Genomic DNA, 19,567 nt, shown 5'->3' with positions numbered 1-19,567 from the left:
AGTTTTGATTACCTTGTTAAGGTTCCATTCCTATTTCTAATGTATAAATAGTAATCATCTTCAAAAACACGATCTAATAGATAATTATTATAATTAATTAACCTATCTAAATAGTATCGTATCACTAAACGTTCCCCGCCGCAGAGCCGCAGACAAAAGCCCGCCATAACCCGATACCCGTTGACAGCTACTTTCCCGCGCGCAATATGTCATGTCAATGTTTTTTTTTTCAGGCGAGGGGGTTGGATACAAACAGCCAATTACCGTGGGGGCGGGTGTAGAGTGCATTAGCCAAGAGATAGTCATTTAGTGAACACCATCACACTGTAAGGGAGCGTCCGGCAATAAACATGTTAATTAATCACTCGATCAGTATTTTAGCATAATTTTATTAGGGTTTAATTTGTGTTGGTGTTGCCATGGCGCGTTCTTTAAATGATACGTTTAATTTAATTAGTGCGAACAAGTGCTGTGTGAAACTGTGATTTTGTGATGTGTTTTGAATTAAACATTTTAAATTGTATTTGGATACAATTGGAATTTTGCTTTTAAAAAGGTGAGTCTCCTATATTACATTACTTTGGTTATAATTTAACGTGATATGAGATATCAGAAATAATTCAATTAATAAATGGCGGAAACAATAGTAGATAGGTCTCATATGACGAGTCATTTTTTTAAATAATTTTCTAATGTTTAAAAACAGATTGCATACAATTTACATTATTTATTATTATGAAATTATTATTAACCTAGTGAAAATTCCCATTTAGGTTTTTAGGCGTAGTTGCTAGATGTATTTTCTAGTGCGTAAATTTAAAGATATTTTTGATTTAATAATAAAACATATAGAATTAATAAACAGATGTCTCCTTCAAGTCCGTTCTTTACAAATTTTTGTTTTGTGTTTTGCATCACGGAATTCGGTTACGTTTTTATATTGCTTAACATGAGACTATACTTCGAACACTTTGATTTTCTACTAAATACTATTGAATAATTTTTTTTCTATCTTTTCATTCTAATTCTTTCTCTAAATCTTTTAATTCTATCGACATTTAGGCAACTTAGTAACTAATTAATTATCAATGTTTTAATATGCGAATATTTTGTACCTCTTTGAAAAAAGCAAGTTCAAAAGAATACGAAATACACTATTAAAATTAATATGGAAAAGAAGTACATTGAGCGATTTTCATTACAAAAATCTTTGACCGACCCTTAATCTTGAAAAATCTAAAAACGATTCCCAATTCTCCGATCGTAATCGTAGTAATTATTAATTAAAACCCGTTTTACGCATCATAAGAACGTAAGATTTTGAGAATAACACATAAGAAAAGTTATATGAATGAAAATGAGTTTTAGGGTATGTATGTTAATAAGTAATTTGGTAATAGACTTGAATTTCAAATACTTAATCTCGTAATCAGCCATGGTACTATAATCTTATGGATTAGTATTAAATTCAATTGCTTTGTTGCCTTAAGAGAGTTAGCGTTACACTGTAAAAGAAAATTCCTTTACCGATTTGTAAAACAAATCCCCCGATCCAAAAAGGTGATCTTTTTACTTTTAGCTAAGTGATATATTTTACTAGCTGTCGCCCGCGACTCCGTCGGCGCGGAATTTAAAAAGAATAATTAGTACTCTTTTCCAGATATGTTCTATAGTATGCCAAATTTAATTGAGATCCATCCATGCAAACAATCGCATTTACAATATTAGTAAGATAGTAAGAAGTAAGATTTATTTAAGTTATAACTTATTCGAATTGTTTCGATAAACTATCGCTTGCCTGACATCTACAAAGCTATAAGATATTTTCCACATCCTTATTCACGGGACGAAACGCTAAAGGCAAACCTATCCTAATTTAGGAAAACTTTTGTTTTAAAAAATAACCTTTAAATAATTTGAATTACAATAAGTTTATTGTTGATAATAAAGTTATGTTGTTTTTACAATCTTTTATTTAGTTTTTTTATATCGATATTCGTCTATAGTTGATGTCTAATTGCATGTTTTCATTGCCGAAACAGCAACAACATGTTATTGTACATGTATACCATCAGTGGAAATATACGATAAGCTTATGTTACTTTATATTTGATGATTGTCCGTCTTTCATGTCTAACACTAAGACTACAACACAAATAATTATTTAGCGCATTAACAAAAGTTCTAAGCAATCAATTGTTTTTTGATTTTATATATTAACTAGCTGTCACCTGCGACTCAATCTGCGCGGAATTAAAACGAAGCGTATTTGCTGTTCTGGAGATACCTTCTATATCGCTTTATAAAAATCAAATACTGTTAACTCGAAGCTATTCTCTACGTAAACGTATGATTTGATTCTAATTAAATCACAAATTAGAAGAGTTGTAATTTGCTATTTTTAAAAAAATAATAGAAAATTATATAAAATGAAAAAAAAAAACTCACAACTACAGCACAGGAGGGTAAGATATCAGCCATGCTTGCCAGTTAACATCAGACCAAATGATTTTATATGTAAATAACATTCTTTCATCTATAAATTCTCCTGTTAATTAGTTATTTTCATAAAAAAATGTCTAACTATTTTTATTTTTAAATGTTGTAAATGTAACCTAGCAAATTATTCGATAATTTATAAAACTATGATACACCGATCGTTTTATAATAAATCTTGCACGACTATCACTGTATATTATAATAAAAATCATATTTCTATATATCCGTAGCCATGCCAACGCGAGACTACAAGCGTCGGAAACAAATCTAGGCGGTGGTGTACCGCCCCTGCGCCGTGAGATGCGCGAGGCTGTGAGGCGGAGCCATGGACTGCTATATGCCCAACAACCCGCAGTACGGGCTGGCGGAGTACTGCCCCGGCTGCCACGGACTCTGCTGCGACCCTCTGCAGCCCTGCACCTGTGTCGATCAAGTCAGAGAGTTCGCGGAAGACGAGTGCTGCCAGGTGCGTTGCAGAATATTTTTTTAAAAATCGATTTTAAACCGTTAACCGTAAGCAGATGCATTTTAAATTCCAATTTAAATGTTTGAAATTATAAAAGTCAAGTTATTTCTTTTATAAGACATGTTTATGGCATTTATGTAGCTACTAGCCAGATAGACTCATTAAAAATGATAGACTGTGCCGTTATTAATCGCTTTTAAAATAATAAAAAAAAATGAATTTTTATCTGAAAGTAAGCTGATATAGTAATTGTTAAGCAGTGAAAAAGATTCAAATAGAAAATTAAACCAAACTTAAGAAAAAATATGCCTAAACCAATCTACGAATACTTCTCCTGTGTTTAATGGTCGTGTCGCGGTTTGTCATGCGTGTAGTGGTTATTTAAAAAAGAACAACTCCTGACTTTTATCACCTTGCAGCAAGAAACCGAAAACTGCTGCCCGGAAAATGGAGAGGAGCTGGGGGCGCTGGGAGAGTCGCTCCCTTGCGATGTGAGCCTGGCGCCAGCGGGCGACGCCTGGCCCGACGATATGGCCTCGTTCTCCCTGCCGCCGCTAGACCTCGATCCCCTACCCTCTCTCTTCCCGTTTTCACCTTGCTCCGGGTACAAGTAAGTCTTATTAGGATAAGCTAAGGATAAGGATAAGGAGATAGGTCTCCAAACTACTCGAGAAATACGTTACACGATCTACACAATCGTTCAACTTCGCGATAAACTTATGCGCGCGGCGTCACCATCAGCTTCGAGTCTTTTAACTCATTGAAAACGAGCCATCAAACGAAAAGATATAATTCTGTTCATTGGGTGAATTAATAGCGGTCATTTCAGAGTAGGCTATGTTAAGAAAAGTCAGTTAATCTGAATGCTTGGTGGTATTCTTAACATTCTAAATTCGCCGAAATAGCGAAACGAAGCTGTCTAAAGACGCTGTTAATCGACGGAGGATGGGACACACGGAAAATTAAAATTTCCCCTTCTTGTGCATACATTCCCTATAAGAAAAGAATGGGACGGGAAAGAGGAAGATATTAGGGCTCCGGAATGTACACTCATCAGACCAAATATGGAATTGCTTCCACTTTACCCCTGTCATTCACAAATACCCACCACGACCATGTGGGGTATTTCACCGGTATAGCCATTGTTGCTGGGGTCTACCACTGTTATTTTTAAGTGGTTGATCTCGTTTATAAAAAAGATAAAGGAATTCACTGGTCATACATACAAACGTACATTAATAATTAAATAAATAGATCATTTTAAAGTATTATAACTTGTATAGTTTTTACAAAAATGTACCAAATGCTGAACAGAACTAAACGTAAGTGTAGCCGTTTTTTAAGTAGTTTATTTTAATGAGACATTAAAGCTTAAATATTTTAAGTAATAAATAAGATTTGGATATGAATGTAGAAGGCAACCAGCTAAATAATATTTATTTAAATCGATCTGTATTCGAACACATGTGAAATCTTCGCACGGACCAGTTAGAAAAGAAATCTTTCTAATTATTATTTCCTACGTCGTTATATGAAGAAGAAAATTAATTTGGATTATATCTTCAGCAGGAACAGCGGCGGGGAGTGCAAGGAGCGCGGCGGGGGAGAGGCGGCTGACGTCCTCCTCTCCCTCAAGCACGCCGTGGTGCACGGAGACTGTGCCACAGAGAGCGTACACCCACAGGTATAGTCGTACTCTTCACATTAATGTGCATTCACTAAGGTAAGACAGAGATGAATAGATCTAGTGCAGTTTGGAATGAGTGAAAGGGGGAATGGGTGACTGGGTGGGGGATGTACAGGTAAAATCGGGGGTGCAAGGGGCGTACGGCTTTTGTGAAATTATTTCAATTATGATCGCAAAAGCTCCGAATTGGCTTCTCTGTAAATACCTTGTATTATACGAGACCCTCATTAAAACTTTGACGTCTCGAATTGTTACAAAGTTTTAGCAAACGAAGTTACAATTTTTAATGAACAGCTATGAATGTTTTGCTTCTGTATTAAATTTAGAAAACTCCGGTTTTTGTATGGTTTGGAAGTTAATAAGTTTATGAACGTACTTATGAATATAATGAAATCGTTAATTAATTGCATAAGAATATTTTTCAAATTAACACTATTCTTTTACATCTTTGTTTTAAGAAATCTTACTAATCTTGCTTCTTACATACATTACATACATTTTTTATATTATAATATATCATAAAGTGGCAAACGAGCGAGCGGCCACCTGAAATCGCTGATATAGCAAAGTGACCGTTGCCCATATACATACGCAATTGCATATGCGTTGCCTACCCTTAACCGATGGAGGAGAGGAAGCACAGAAAGAAAATATTTTCCTTTTCCATGCATCCTCTCATCCGGAAAGTCCACTTCCACTTCCCATCCTTTCCTAAAAAGAAAAAGGGTGAGAAGGGACAGAGGACTAATTTTGGCCTCCGGGACGCACACTCATCAGACTGTACGCGGAATTGCTTCCACTTCACGCCTGTCTTCTGTGTGGTCGTGGTATTTCACCGGACGAACCGGGCCAATTCGTGCGAAGATGTTAAAGCGGGCTCTACCACTGTTATAAATGCAAATGTTTGGATAGATGGGTGGATGGATGTTTGTTTGAAGGTATCTCCGGAATGGCTAAACTGATCTAGGTGCACAACACAGTCTGGAAGAATACATAGCCTACTATTTTTTTTTAATATCGCGCTGACGGAGACGCTTCAGCTAGTCTTTTATAAATGATTAGCCAACAATATTAACGATTTGATGATGACACAGATGATGATGAACGGCAGTGGGGGGTATCCGTACTACGAGCACTACAGCGGCGCCCCCCTCTTTCCCACCATGAGCGTCAACGTGTCTATGAACATGACCATGCACGGCTGTCCACCTGATCAGCTATGCTCACAGGTATAGTTATAATCAATGGTTATGCTCACTCTGGGTATATCTTCTGTGGCATGTAACACAATTTTAGGTGCCGACGCTATTACAAATAACTGGACGCCCATTGGTTGATTTCGACTTTAATTTGTAATCAAAGATTTTTTATTAAAAGTAACTTTCATAGCACTTCTTTTCCACGCTACTTTTAACTGTGTCCAAATTTGACGTTCAAGCGACGAAGACAAAACAACTTTGTCTTCGTCGCTTTTCGTTTAAGTTCTGAGAACCTCCTCCTTTTTAAAAAGGTCGATTTCAAGTTCCGCACTTCAACATCGATAAAAACAAAAAGTGCCGTAGAATCGTTTAACTATATACGGCGTAGCTTGCTACGGTATTGCGTAGCATCGTAGATTAACAACCTTTGCGTTGTAAAATCTATTTAATGTTACTATACTAATTTACAAAGAGAAGTTAACTATAAATCATCAGCATGTTTCAAAATAGTTCAAAGGACGCATATTAGTAAAATGGATGTAATGCCTACAAAGGACAGCTTAATATAAGGATTGGATTACTAACAAACACATTTCTTTAGGTACAGTGGAATCAGAACGCGTCAACGCCATCTGTCAACGTGGTATACCCTCAAGCTCAAAACGTCATCAGTCCAACATCATATCCATCAGCCACGTATTCTTTCACAGCTGACTTCAGACCTCCCAACCAATCAGATCCTCTGATCACCGCTTCTTCCACATTCAAACCCCTACAACTCCAAAACTCACAGAAGACCAACCCCAATTATTCTTTATTCCAACAAAAACCCAATTATACGAGTCAGAAGATGATAGCACCGGTGCTTAAGAGATCGCCTCCCAAGATGTACGTGCAGGAAGGTCAGAAAGACCAGAATATTAACAATGGATATACGGTGCTGAATCATCAAGGTCAGGTCCACTCTCAGGACTACGGATACTCGGCTTGTGTTAATTCTTCAGGCAAAGTTCAGGTGAGTTTTAATTGTAATAGAAAATTAATTACAGAATATGATACTTGAGAAAGGTTTTACGACTATATACATTTCTTATCAAACCTCATTCAAGGCTTTAGTTTAATTGTTTATCGAAAAATAACAACTTTATCGATATTAAAATAAGGATCAAGTAACAAGATTTTTTGTTTCGTGTTTCAATCATGAATTCTTTATTCTACCAAGAAAATTTGAAAAGCTGATGCTATATTTTTAGTCGTACTAATGAGGTGATGTTTTAAATGTCACTTGATGACAGGTTGGTGCTCTAAGCGGTTGTTCAGAAGACGACGAACAGAAGCCGAACTTATGCCGTATCTGTGGCAAAACGTACGCGCGGCCGAGTACTCTCAAGACGCATTTACGGACACATTCCGGGGAAAGACCGTATCGCTGCCCCGACTGCAACAAGAGTTTCTCACAAGCCGCCAACTTGACAGCGCATGTCCGGACTCATACTGGCCAGAAGCCGTTCAGGTATTAATTCACAAAGTCAATATAAGCTTAGTGGAGATTCCTAGAATTAATGTAAGAGAGACCAGTTAACGGTCAGTTATTTCAATGCGAAGTTGGATGCACGGATTTTGGTTCGATCCGGACAATCCCAGACAATCTAATAATACAATTACGAGAAGCACAATTTAATATGTAGAAAACTGTGTTCTATTTTAGCTTTTCCGTGTCTCTGTGTGCTACAGGCGTTGGTTCCTGTGTTTGTTGTTAGTCTTTTGTTTTATTAGAATAAAACGATGGATCGTTGAAATCTTTATTGCAGATGTCCCATTTGCGACCGACGGTTCAGTCAAAGCTCGAGTGTGACTACTCATATGCGGACACATTCCGGTGAAAGGCCGTATCAGTAAGTATGATTCTAAATAAAGGTTCTTTTTAGTAACATAGATATCGGTAAATAAGTCGTATCTATATTGACCACCGTTCTATGTGAACGGAGTCTAATTCGGTAGCATTGTTTTTACAACACATTTTATATGAAAATATTTAATAATTTGTACAGGTGTCGATCGTGTAAGAAGGCGTTTTCGGACAGTTCCACGTTGACAAAACATTTGAGGATACATTCAGGAGAAAAGCCGTATCAATGCAAACTGTGCTTACTCAGGTATGTGGTGGTGATCCTATGTGGTGTTTCCATACTCAGAGTCTTTATGTGTTTACTTAATTCCTAGGTATGGATTTAAAATCTATTTTTTAAGTGTTAAAGGAATCGAGTGAAGCGTATTATATGACTAATCAATTTCCGTCACATAGGTTTTCTCAATCTGGCAACCTCAACCGTCACATGCGCGTCCACGGCAACATGTCAGGTGGAGTACTTGGCTGACATCTACAGAAGTGCGGTCTGCCGGCCGTATACTCTTATATATAGTGCAATATTTCTTGCCCAATACTACCATTTCATAATTAATCAATAGGTAGTTAAAAGTGTATTTAAGGCTCGTAGCGCACAGCCGAAGCGAAGCTAACTTTGATATGAAACTGGCATATGTTTTCGTTTACGATGAAAGGTGCAGGACACTAGCAGATACAAAACCAAATAGAATATAAAGCGAAAATGATAATTGTGCTCAATTTGTTTGCTTTCGCGGCTTTGCGCTACAAACCATATTGTCGAAGTTAATCTGGCAAACGGCAATTATTTTCATACTTCAAGTAAATATCATGCGCTTTCCCCTTTTTTATTTCTAGCAACACGCACATAAACATAGAGCAATAGTATTTTTATATTTTCTTTTTAAACCATTGTATTCATATCATCTTGTCCTGTCTTAGTTTATGGTAAGCATCGAAGTTTTCTCTTTCTTTTCATTTAACCATTTATCTAATAATAATTATTGGTCTGGTGGTATTATAGTAGATTTTTTTTTGTTATTAAATTTAGTTCTTAGAAAATTGGTATGTAAAATCTTCAAATCATAATGTAAAATAGAGGTGATCATATTATTTCAACTGTGTTATAATTATGACACGAAATATAAAGGTTAATAGCAATGATCTCAGTATTAACTTAATTACAGTATTCTAATTAAACCTAAATATGTCTTAGATACGTTGTCTTATGCCATTTGTATGTAGTCTTTGGTATTTCCGTCATTTTATATAGTTAGCATTACGTGTATAAAATTCAATATTCAATTGAACAATCTTGTAATAATTTACCGTGACTTGGATATTGCCAACTAGTTTACATATGGATATTAGCAAAGAAATTGTAAATTAACTTTTATCTTATAGAATATTTCAAATTATCTAATTTGTTAAAAAGGTCGCGATAAAGTTATAAGAGTAATTAATTATAGGCACTTAACGAAATTCGAAAATACTAAAATGCGTGCAATAACACTTTTCATTGTCGAAATATCGGTACAAAATATCTCAGTCTTTTAAGACAAAATGAGAGATTATAAGATGTCTTGTGCAAATACTTCGGCAATGAAAATTCGCGGACCGACATAAAACATAAACGAAAAACTGGTAATTTAAATTGTGTGCTGGTAATTTAAATTGTGTGTAGATATTGTAGAAAAAAAACATCGCCAAACCATAGACTTAATAATGAGCCTAATTTATTGCGTCTATGCGCCAAAATTTATATTATGGTATGAAGACTGCGTAAAGGAAATGATTAGATATTATGAATATCTGTCATTGTAAATATAAGTACATTGATGTTTGTAAATAAATCTGTATTTTAGTTGTAGTAATAATTATTAAATACTCACATCACGTTGTGTTTCTCTAGTCATCATCGTATGTACGTTTTTTTAATATTTCAGACTATGTAATTGATTGAATTTGTCTCTGTCTAATATGTATAGAGTAACAGAGTGCTAAAATATTAGAAAAATTAGATATATTCTCATTAGTTATAGAACTTTTGCACGATCAGTATTATTGTTTAGAGAACCAAATATCAATGTAAATTGTTACATTATAAATTATAAAAAGTGAATTAAATGAAATGTAAATAATATTAGGGTTTTATTAAGTGTGGGTCCCTCAATGACTTTGGAGTAAAAATCGGAGAATGTAATTTCTAATTTATTTTCGAATACTTCTCGATTTGGATGATTTTTTTATAGGAGAAGGGGGCAAACGAGCAACGAATCGCCTATAACTGATGCTGATTGTACTGTTAATATTCTTTCTATCCCTTTCCTTTTTTTTACTGAGCTTTGGGTAGTTAGATAAAATAGAATTCGTGTAACTGGACATCTCTAATAAGAAAAGACTGCCTGCCCTGGGTGCTGTCACAAATAACTTAAAGGTAAATATTGCAATCATACAGAATTACTCCTTGTACGATAGTTGTTTGCAACACTGTAAATAAAGTAAAAATCGGTAAACATTTGGTGATCATGTCTTCATATAATTTAAATATCTGAATATAAAAAGAATCCAGTATTTTAGACTTACACTTCTATATAAGTTTAAGTATGTATGAACCGCGGCAAAATATTTTTCGGAATACACATGGAATTATCACCAAACCTAAAAAATTTATTTTGTTTTTGGCAACAAACAAAAAAGTTGAGTAGACAATTAACAACAAATGACAATGTTAAGAACAGTTTCCAGTTGCCATTACAAGAAACCATAGATTTTCGAGAGGCTTTTTGTACTTCTAGTCTTCTAGTCCGACGTACAAGACGCCTGCTCAAACGAACTTCCACAGTGATCTTCGGTTTGTACCATAAAAGTTATCTTACTTCTAGAAATAATGTGGAAAGGAGGAGTGACACACATTTTTACCAAAAGTTTAGTGGCAACACACAGGAACCTTTTTTTTACTCTATTGTCACTATACACATATTGTCTATTCCTTTCTAGATCAGCTTGATTTGACACATCACATTTGATTTCCCCGTTTTCCCATTTCGAGATATAATTGGGCGAAAAAACACCAAACTGTTAAACCGGTGTTTTGAAGTTTAATAACTTGCTCATAACCTTGCTTTCGTTTGTTAGTGATTTGCGAATCAAGTGTTTCATCGAACGAAAGATATTTGTCGTAGTTGCAATATTTATGACTACGAAATTGTGCTGTGATTTTTTTTAATCGGCTTTTAAAATGACTGAAAGTTCACCGGACGAGTCAAGTTCCAGACGTAAAGACTTCATTTGCGGCGTAGTTGAAGGTACAGTTGTATTTATTTTTGGATACCGTAATAGTTCTATAATGGTCCCACACTTATACATAAATGTGTATAAACTAGAATAGTTGCGTTAGAGTGAATGACCTAAGATTGTGTATTGCAGGCTTTTACGGACGTCCATGGACAACTGAACAAAGAAAAGATTTATTTCATAAGTAAGTACAACAATTTTCAATGCTAAATATTTGCAAGTTGAAACCAAATCCTATGTTATAAAAAATGGTAATACATATATGATAAATTTTCGTATTTATCGCTCTTTATTTCATCAAGATTTAAATGAAAGAAGTTTATTAACAGACATTTTCTTGTAAGAATGCTTTACTAATTCAATATTAAGAAATTAACTCAAAACTAATCATATATGTACAAACTTGTAAAAACAATTTCAGATTAAAGAAATGGGGGATGGATATGTATGTCTATGCACCTAAAGATGATTACAAGCATAGAGCATACTGGAGAGAATTGTACACTGTGGAAGAGGCTGAACATCTTACTTCCTTGATTTGTGCGGCCAAATCACAAGGCATCACCTTCTGTTATGCTCTCTCACCTGGCCTTGATATAACTTACAGCAGTCAGAAAGAGATAACAACACTAAAGAGGAAGCTAGAACAGGTTTGTATGGAATTTGAATTAAAACATAAACAATAAAACTAGAGTTTATTTAGAACAATTAGTTTTTCTTCCTAATTAATTAATATTTGATGAATCAATATAATGCAGGTATCACAATTTGGATGCACTTGTTTTGCTCTGCTGTTCGATGACATAGAACCGGAGATGAGTGAGGCTGACAAACAGATATTCCAAAGTTTTGCTCATGCACAAGTAAGTATTTCAATTAGATTAAGACTACTGTAATGTAAAATGTTTGTTAATGTTAATTTGACTCAATCTATACCTCAATTTTTACAAAATTATTAAGAAAATCTAATATAATGGTAGCCAAGTATGGAATTGGACATACCTCTGTTTACATAGATTTTAATAGGAATGAGATATACTCAATGTCATCTATAGACTGGCTATGAGATGTAGTATTCTGTGCCTATTTGCTTTCCACCATTTTGATGTTGATGTTAGCGGTTTGTAGTGGTGTAGATTCAAACTCATATAGATGGAATTAACAGTCACATAACATCAACATGCACATTTTAATTGGAACAAAGCAAAAGCAGTTATTTCCAAGCAACTGCCTATCCATTTATAGAAATTAGGGGATATACTAGGCAATTTAATAGACAATATTTTATTTTCTCTAGGTATCAGTGACCAATGAAATCCATCAACATCTCGGCTGTCCACGCTTCCTTCTTTGCCCCACTCAGTACTGTTCAACAAGAGCTGTGCCTACAGTCAACAGCTCGGAGTATCTTATCACTTTGGGGACTAAGCTCTCGCAACAGATTGATATTATGTGGACTGGTAAGTGGTTGTTTTAATCTTTTTAATGGCTAAAGGTCAACTGCAGTGCCCCTGCTACACCAACATTGTGTTCTGGATAGACTTATATGATGTTTTCTGTTAAGATGTTGGTAATTAACTTATGATCATGAGAAATATTTGATTATCATAAGCTTTCACAGCTAAGAGACATTTATTTCTCTCTAAAGTCTAAAGTAAATCAAAATTTCTTATAAGACTGTTCTAGTTCTTTTTATACCATTGTTTTTGTAAATTGTGAGGTCTACAACGAAGAAATACTTTTACATCCTTTTCATTGCCTTTGAAGTAATAGAAAAATTAAGGTCTGAAGTTACAGTTATGAAAATTCTTTACAAATCTGTATTAGCTATGTTTGATCTTTATTCAGATTTATAAAGATAACATGATCATCAGCTCTATGCATCCTCACTGAGCAGCTCAGAGCCTACCCTAAGTAAATGGTGACTAGGCCTTAGTCAATCACCATGGTCCAGCGCGAATTGACATTACACATGTCTTTGAAATTCTTCCCATATGTGCGGGTTGCATATCGATGTTTCCCTTCACTGCAAGAACGTTGGATAATTGTACATATGTAAATCGAACAACACATATTGGTGCCGTGGGATTCGAACCCAAGATCTCCAGATTATATGTCAAGGTCTATACAACTGAGCCACCAATGCTTTATAAAGATATGAGGTTGTTGAACCATAAGTTTGACGTAAGACTATAAATGCCGATATAATAAAGGTTGATAAACTTTGTGACGTCAACTTTCGTTAATAGAATATTAAGGCGTCATGGCATCTTGAGTGAGTAGACAATACTCAAATAATCTTTGTTTATTTGATGAGCTTTTACTTTGAAATTTACGAAAAAAAAACATCTTTTAGTTTATGCTAATGCAATTTTTCAAAAATGCATTTAAAAATCAAAGTATTAACGATAATTTTATATATATATATAAAGCTTAAAGTATACATCTAAGAAATTCCAAGATATATGTGAAGTCAACCAACGAACTGGACCAACAAAGTTGGCTAGTCACCAAACTTAGGGTTGGCACTAAACCACTCAGCGGGGACATATAGTGAGCTGATGATGAAGCAGGAGTAATATAAATATATATTCTATAGAGGAAAATAAGGCTTAAAAAACCTGCAAAAAGTATTTATTTTAAGCAAACAAGTCGTAGAACTTGTTCACATGATTGGCAACATTTGACGCATACAAAATAAGCTTTAAACAAGGCATAGCGGTATGTCATAAAAGGATATCCAAACAAACGTATAGTAAAAACTTCGTGGAGTATCAATGGAAAAAACCGTAAATGACCTTGATCGGCTATTATCATATTTACAATAGGATTGTTAACTTACATTTTCGAAATGTCTGGTTTCTAAATATATAATAGTCTTTATGTTTGAATTATATTTGACCAACTTATTCCTTAGTGTTTATAATCTTAGAGACGTTTGGAAAAAAATCTTTCATCATTATGATTATTCCTGATTAATAACGGCTACTAACTGTCGCACGCATCTCCGTCAGTGCGAAATTAAAAAAAAAAACTTAATTATTAGTCTATGTGTTTTTCCAGACTATGTTCTTTATCTGTACCAAATTTCAGCGTGCCCTTGAGCCGTTTTGGAGATACCTTCTATCTACTAATACCATACATCCAAACATTTGCATGTATAATATTAGTAAATTGTTTAATATAGACTTCTAGAATGTTTGAGGCCGTAGCATGTCTCTAATTAGTAAAATACAATTTATGTTAACCCTTTCAGTGCCGACTGTCGAATTCACTTTCATATAAAATAACGTAGCGGCATAGAACGTGTTAAATATAAAGATAAGATTATCTAGTATTAAATTTTTTCCAGGTCCCAAAGTCATATCAAAGACTTTAACAACGGAATGTATTGAAGAGATCACGCAAGTGTTACGTCGACCGCCAGTTATATGGGACAATCTGCACGCCAATGACTACGATCAGAAAAGAATCTTTCTTGGTAAGATATAAAGTTCATTTTTATTTGTCCTATTTGATAACGGCTTTTTTTAATGTTAACTGAATTATTCTTTTTTATTTTGAAAGGTAATTAAATAAATTTAAAATATTTAATTCAAAAAGCAGCTACGCCATATTAGATATCAAATAATATCTTGAAATAAAAACATTCTTGGTAATATGTTTCAATCGCAATATTACAAGGATCTAGGATGTTTTTTTTATTACTGGCTGATGTCCGCAACTCCGTCCGCGCGGACTTAAAAAAAAAACTTAATCAGTTGTCTATGTGTTCTTCCAGATTATGTTCTATATTCATGCGAAATTCCATCGAGATTCTATCAGCCGTTCTGAAATGAAATTAAGCACATTTATTACCACACAGATACAAAAGAAAAAAATACATACTTAGCTCAGATTAATAACAAAAACAATGTTCTGGAGATAACTTTAAACAAACATCCATCCATGCATCTAAACATTCGCATCTATATATATATATATATATAAAAGAAAGTCGTGTTAGTTACACTATTTATAACTCAAGAACGGCTTTACCGATATGGCCGATTGGTGAGGAGGTAGCTGAGAGCCAGGAGACGGACATGGGATACTATTTATTCATTTTTTTTTTCGAATTTATGCCATAAAGATCTGCTTTTTATTTAACTTACTAATATTAATATTACAAATGCGAATGTTTAGATGGATGTGATGATGATGGATGGATGGGTGGGCTACACTAATAAGGTTTTTTAAATATCAACAGCTGCAGCTTGTTTATAATATTAGTAAGATTGTATAATTTTGTTCTTTAAGGTCCATACTGCGGACGGTCTCCTGAATTAATTCCATTGCTCCGCGGTGTTCTGAGCAATCCTAATTGTGAATACAATGCCAACATGATTCCTATATGGACTCTAGCGCATTGGGCCAGCTGTAGCTTGGATGCGCCTGCGCATAGTAAGTATTTGTATATCGGCTTCTATGGAAACTATTGTATGTTTATAACGACAAAGCAAGGGAGAATTTTAAACATTAATACGACTAATTGAAACGAATCTAAAATCTTAATACTTTTACGATATTATGGGAAGGGGAAATATATTTTAGAGCGTCTCCTCCTCTGTTTATGACGACGATGGCAACGCTATTTTGGCGAATTAAGATGACTGCTTTCTCATTTGCCACTTTATAATAAAAAAGGTCTTGTTAGATAGTCGGGCGGACAACAAAGTGATTCTATAAGGGTTCAGTTTTTTTTCCTTTCGAGGTACGAAAGCCTAAGAAATTATTATAATTATGTTAATATTGTCTTTAATACAATGTATGTTTAGTGGAAGCAGTATCATGGGATATAAAGTTGGAGCGCGAGAGCGAGCAAGGTGTATGTGAGGACGAGCCCCCTCTCACTCTAGGCAAGCATGTTTATCATCATAGACAAGCTTTGAGGTAAATATAATGCTTCTAGATTATTTATCTATACTATTTTTCTAGTTATTATATAATGCATTTTAACAGTGGTAGAGCCCGCTTTAACATGTTCGCTCGAATTTTCCCGACTCGCCCGGTGAAATACCACGACTACACAGAAGACAGGCGTCAAGCGGAAGCAGTTCCGCGTACAGTCTGATTCTCTTTCCCTTCCTACCCTTTTTCTTATAAGGAAAGGATGGGAAGTGGAAATGGACTTTTCGGATGAAGGGATGCATGGAAAGGGAAAATATTTTCTTTCTGTGCATCCTCTCCTCCGTCTATTAAAGGTAGGCAACTCATGTGCAGTTGCGTATGTCTATGGGCAACGGTCACTTCGCTGCTTCAGCGATTTCAGGTGGCCGCTCGCTCGTTTGCCACCTTATGATAAAAAAATGCATAATTTTTTCTTTAGACAAGCTATAAACGAATGGCTGCCAGAGTTCTCCATACCGAAGACAGCTCAAGGACCTGTTATCAAACCTCAACCGGCTGTAACAGGTGATCACTTTCTTCTTACGTACTCTCCTGCAAAGTGGGTCTTGGCCTACGACACAAGAGATTGCCAAAGTTCCTGCATCTTCTCCTTTTATCTAGATCTAGAAATTTGTTATACCTAATCTATACATATAAATAAAATTGGAGTATCTGTAATTGGAGTGTCTGTATGTTATATATTAAAAAAAAAACACATTTCACATATATGTAGCTGATGATGAAAATTTTTAAAAAATGTTTGTCCGCGTTTGTTCCGGGTAATCTCCGGAACGGTTGAATCGATTTTGACGGGACTTTTACTGGAAGGTAGCCGATGCATGCGTGTATGTTATAGGTTATTATTATATTATTAATATGAATGTTGGATGGATGTATGGATTAATGAGTGTTTGTTTGAATATATCTCCAGAACAACTGCATGGATCTCACTGTATTTCGTCATAGATGTAGAGCATAGTCTGGAAAAACACATAGGCTCCTTATTTTCTTTTTCATTCCGCGCGGACGGAGTCGCGGGCGACAGCTAATAAAGACGTAAAACATATTTCGTGAATGTAAACACGTGGTCCAGTTCCTCCAGTGCCGATCATCCCGATCCTGCCGTCAGTGAACACGTGCATGTCCCTGGTGACGGCGACCAGCACGACGCACACCACCAGCACGGCGGACATGTCTGCTCCTGTGCCCAGCATTCCCACCATCAACACCAGCCAGCTGCAGGCTCTCGCTGATGTCTGCTCCGCCACACCTGACAGACCTATACTCTCCACTGGGGTGAGTGCGGGATACTGTATACTTTATTGAAAAATTATTGGGTCTATTTTTAATTTATATTTTAATGCATTTTTTTGTAAAATAATTGTTAATGTGATTGGAGTTTAAAGATTGAAATGTTAGTTTAGTTAATAATGTAAGATTTTTTTTTAATTTTAAACCATCATATATAATCACGGACAGACAATATGTTCTACATGTTATAAGATGGCACTCTGGGTTGCAAAGGATTTTTTTGTTAGATATAAAAATGCTAGCCTAGAAATTAGTATACTTATTTGCAAAGATATTGGGGACACATGATTATTTTTATTTTTATTGGAAGGTCCAAGACAGTATACTTATATAAATTCAGCATAAAGCAATTTTTATATTAATCCTTTTTTTTAATGTAAGATGGATAGTTATAGTACCATATAGTTACTGTAAATAAGTTTTCCATTTCTTAAAGATGAAAAGTTTTTTTTTTTTTTAAATGATGCATTATTAATTTCAGGTATCGCCTATAGAAACTTTCAATCCAGTTGCAAACCCAGTAATGAATTCACTTGTGTCACCAACAAAAGTTATATTAAACGAATCCATACCCAATCCAATTATACCAATCGCTAGTTCCAATATGTCGTTACCTTCAGAAATACCAGTTTCTACGTTACCCGTACCCATTATGGGTTTAAAAGCTTTAGAAGGACATAATGATAAAGATCAGAATATGGATAAAATAGAAATTAATGATACAGCAAGTAATGATAGTGTTCTAGAAACTTCTAGCTTTATAGAAGAAATGAAGAAGGATAAAGAAGATGATACTATTATAGTAGATGATGTGGAACCGCATGTAGATGTACATAAAAATGGAGAAATGAGTATTGGAGGTAAGATTTTTTTTTAATTTTCTTCTATAGAATATGACTAACTGATATATTGTGTCTTTTTTTTTAATAATTATGATTTAATTTTTAATTTAAAATCTATTTTGATGCTACAGCTGTCTTGTTTAAAAGTTGTGTAGAAATTATAAACAGTTTTACTGTTTAAAATATGAAACATCTGTGTAAAATAAATATTGCCATCTCACTTCTTTTGGGGTGTATTTTTTTTTTTTTGTTAACGCGGGGAATGCGTTTATGCACTTCGCCGTCCGTGCTGCGGGGGCAGCAGGGACGGTTTCGTGTGGGACTCCCGGCCTGGGAACAAGACCGGACTACCCACTAAACCCCGCGGTGTTCTCCTACGCCCAACCGGACCGTGGCATCTACGTTAGTTTATCCACGGCCCGGCTAGGGGGGAGCCCCTTGGTAGGGGCTCGACTCGTGTAGGGAGGGGTCATCTCTTAGACCCCTCCCATCACCCTATGATGAAACCCTCCTCAGAACACGAGAGGAGGGCCATCCGCCACAATCGGCGCGACAGGTCCCCCGACCCGTCGCGCGTGGCTCTCTTAACTTGTTTGTAGGGCCGCCGCGTACCTGGCACGCCGGCGGCCCCTCGCTGGAGCCCTGCGGGGCGGCAACGTCTCATTGGCGCGTTCGCGCTCCCGCAGGGCCTCTCTTTTGGCCGCCATCACCTCGCGTGCGAAGGAGGCGACGGCGGCCCAACTTTGTTCGCTGCCGACCATCGAAAGTATGACGGCCGGCAGCGACAAATCCCGTCCGAGAAGCTGCGTCAGGAAGTAAGTCGGTTCCCGGTGCCTCGCTTCCACCCACTGGCGCAGGACGGGGCGGACGGCCTCGATGAGCCGTCTGCTCACCGAGGCGTCCCCCAACCTCTCTTGCCATCGCCGGAAGAGATCGTCGCGACCTTCCTTCCTCCAGCGTACGATCTCTTCCGGGAGGGGCTCCTCGCCTCGCTGCCGCATCAGGGCTCTTCTCCGGTAAACCTCCGCTAGGACCCCGGCTTCGAGGTCCCAGGGGAGGCTACCGGAGATAAGGCACGCCGCCTCGTACGACACGGTGCGGTACGCTCTGGAGGCCCTCTGAGCCATGGTCCGCTGCGCACGTCGCAGCAGGACCATGTTGCCTTGGCTCAGGGGCCTCGTCGCCCATATGGGCGCTCCGTAGAGCGCCTTAGAGCGTACCACACCATCATACAGGCGGCGGCACACACCGCCCGCCCCCCCGCAGTTGGGGAGCAGCCTGGCGAGCATTCCCGCATACTGCACCAGCTTTGGTGCCAGTATCCGGAAATGCTCACCGAACCCCCATTTGCTGTCGAGGACGAGACCAAGATATTTCATGGTCCCCCCGACAGCAATGGCGGTGCCGCTCACCGCGATGGAATATCCGCGGGGGGGCTTAGTCCGAGGCCCA

The 19,567-nt window shown here is 36.5% G+C and overlaps 2 protein-coding genes across 2 annotated transcripts in view; both read left to right on the top strand.

Annotated features, from left to right (window-relative positions):
• The first annotated feature begins 344 nt into the window (after positions 1-344).
• Positions 345-8,679, top strand: LOC106116215 (protein glass). The gene is made up of 10 exons (XM_013309971.1): positions 345-556; positions 2,730-2,965; positions 3,385-3,575; positions 4,532-4,649; positions 5,747-5,881; positions 6,453-6,866; positions 7,147-7,364; positions 7,663-7,746; positions 7,903-8,007; positions 8,157-8,679. The coding sequence occupies exons 2-10, from the start codon at positions 2,825-2,827 to the stop codon at positions 8,227-8,229; spliced, it is 1,479 nt and encodes a 492-aa protein (XP_013165425.1). The 5' UTR covers positions 345-556; positions 2,730-2,824; the 3' UTR covers positions 8,230-8,679.
• Positions 8,680-10,747: 2,068 nt separating this feature from the next.
• Positions 10,748-19,567, top strand: part of Oga (O-GlcNAcase) — a 16,102-nt gene continuing 7,282 nt past the window's right edge. The window contains exons 1-12 of the mRNA XM_013310231.1: positions 10,748-11,044; positions 11,166-11,217; positions 11,455-11,683; positions 11,792-11,896; positions 12,331-12,493; positions 14,386-14,514; positions 15,333-15,476; positions 15,851-15,965; positions 16,402-16,487; positions 17,056-17,258; positions 17,755-18,134; positions 19,190-19,197. Of these exons, the coding sequence (XP_013165685.1) occupies positions 10,978-11,044; positions 11,166-11,217; positions 11,455-11,683; positions 11,792-11,896; positions 12,331-12,493; positions 14,386-14,514; positions 15,333-15,476; positions 15,851-15,965; positions 16,402-16,487; positions 17,056-17,258; positions 17,755-18,134; positions 19,190-19,197 (1,681 nt within the window). The 5' untranslated portion in view covers positions 10,748-10,977. The remainder of the gene's footprint in view (positions 11,045-11,165; positions 11,218-11,454; positions 11,684-11,791; positions 11,897-12,330; positions 12,494-14,385; positions 14,515-15,332; positions 15,477-15,850; positions 15,966-16,401; positions 16,488-17,055; positions 17,259-17,754; positions 18,135-19,189; positions 19,198-19,567) is intronic.

The sequence above is a fragment of the Papilio xuthus genome, unplaced genomic scaffold (genome assembly GCF_000836235.2).
Source record: "Papilio xuthus unplaced genomic scaffold, Pxut_1.1 DF827756.1, whole genome shotgun sequence".
In the NCBI taxonomy this organism is placed as follows: Eukaryota; Metazoa; Arthropoda; class Insecta; order Lepidoptera; family Papilionidae; genus Papilio; species Papilio xuthus.
Note: the sequence above shows the minus strand (reverse complement) of the source record. Positions and strands in the feature narration are given on the sequence as shown.

Bases quoted from the DNA above. Each gene is read 5' to 3' on its own strand.
- LOC106116215 (XM_013309971.1), top strand. From the start codon at position 2,825: ATGGACTGCTATATGCCCAACAACCCGCAGTACGGGCTGGCGGAGTAC. The intron at 4,650-5,746 runs GTATAGTCGTAC...ATGATGACACAG, and splicing joins CAGAGAGCGTACACCCACAG to ATGATGATGAACGGCAGTGG. The intron at 5,882-6,452 runs GTATAGTTATAA...ACATTTCTTTAG, and splicing joins CTGATCAGCTATGCTCACAG to GTACAGTGGAATCAGAACGC.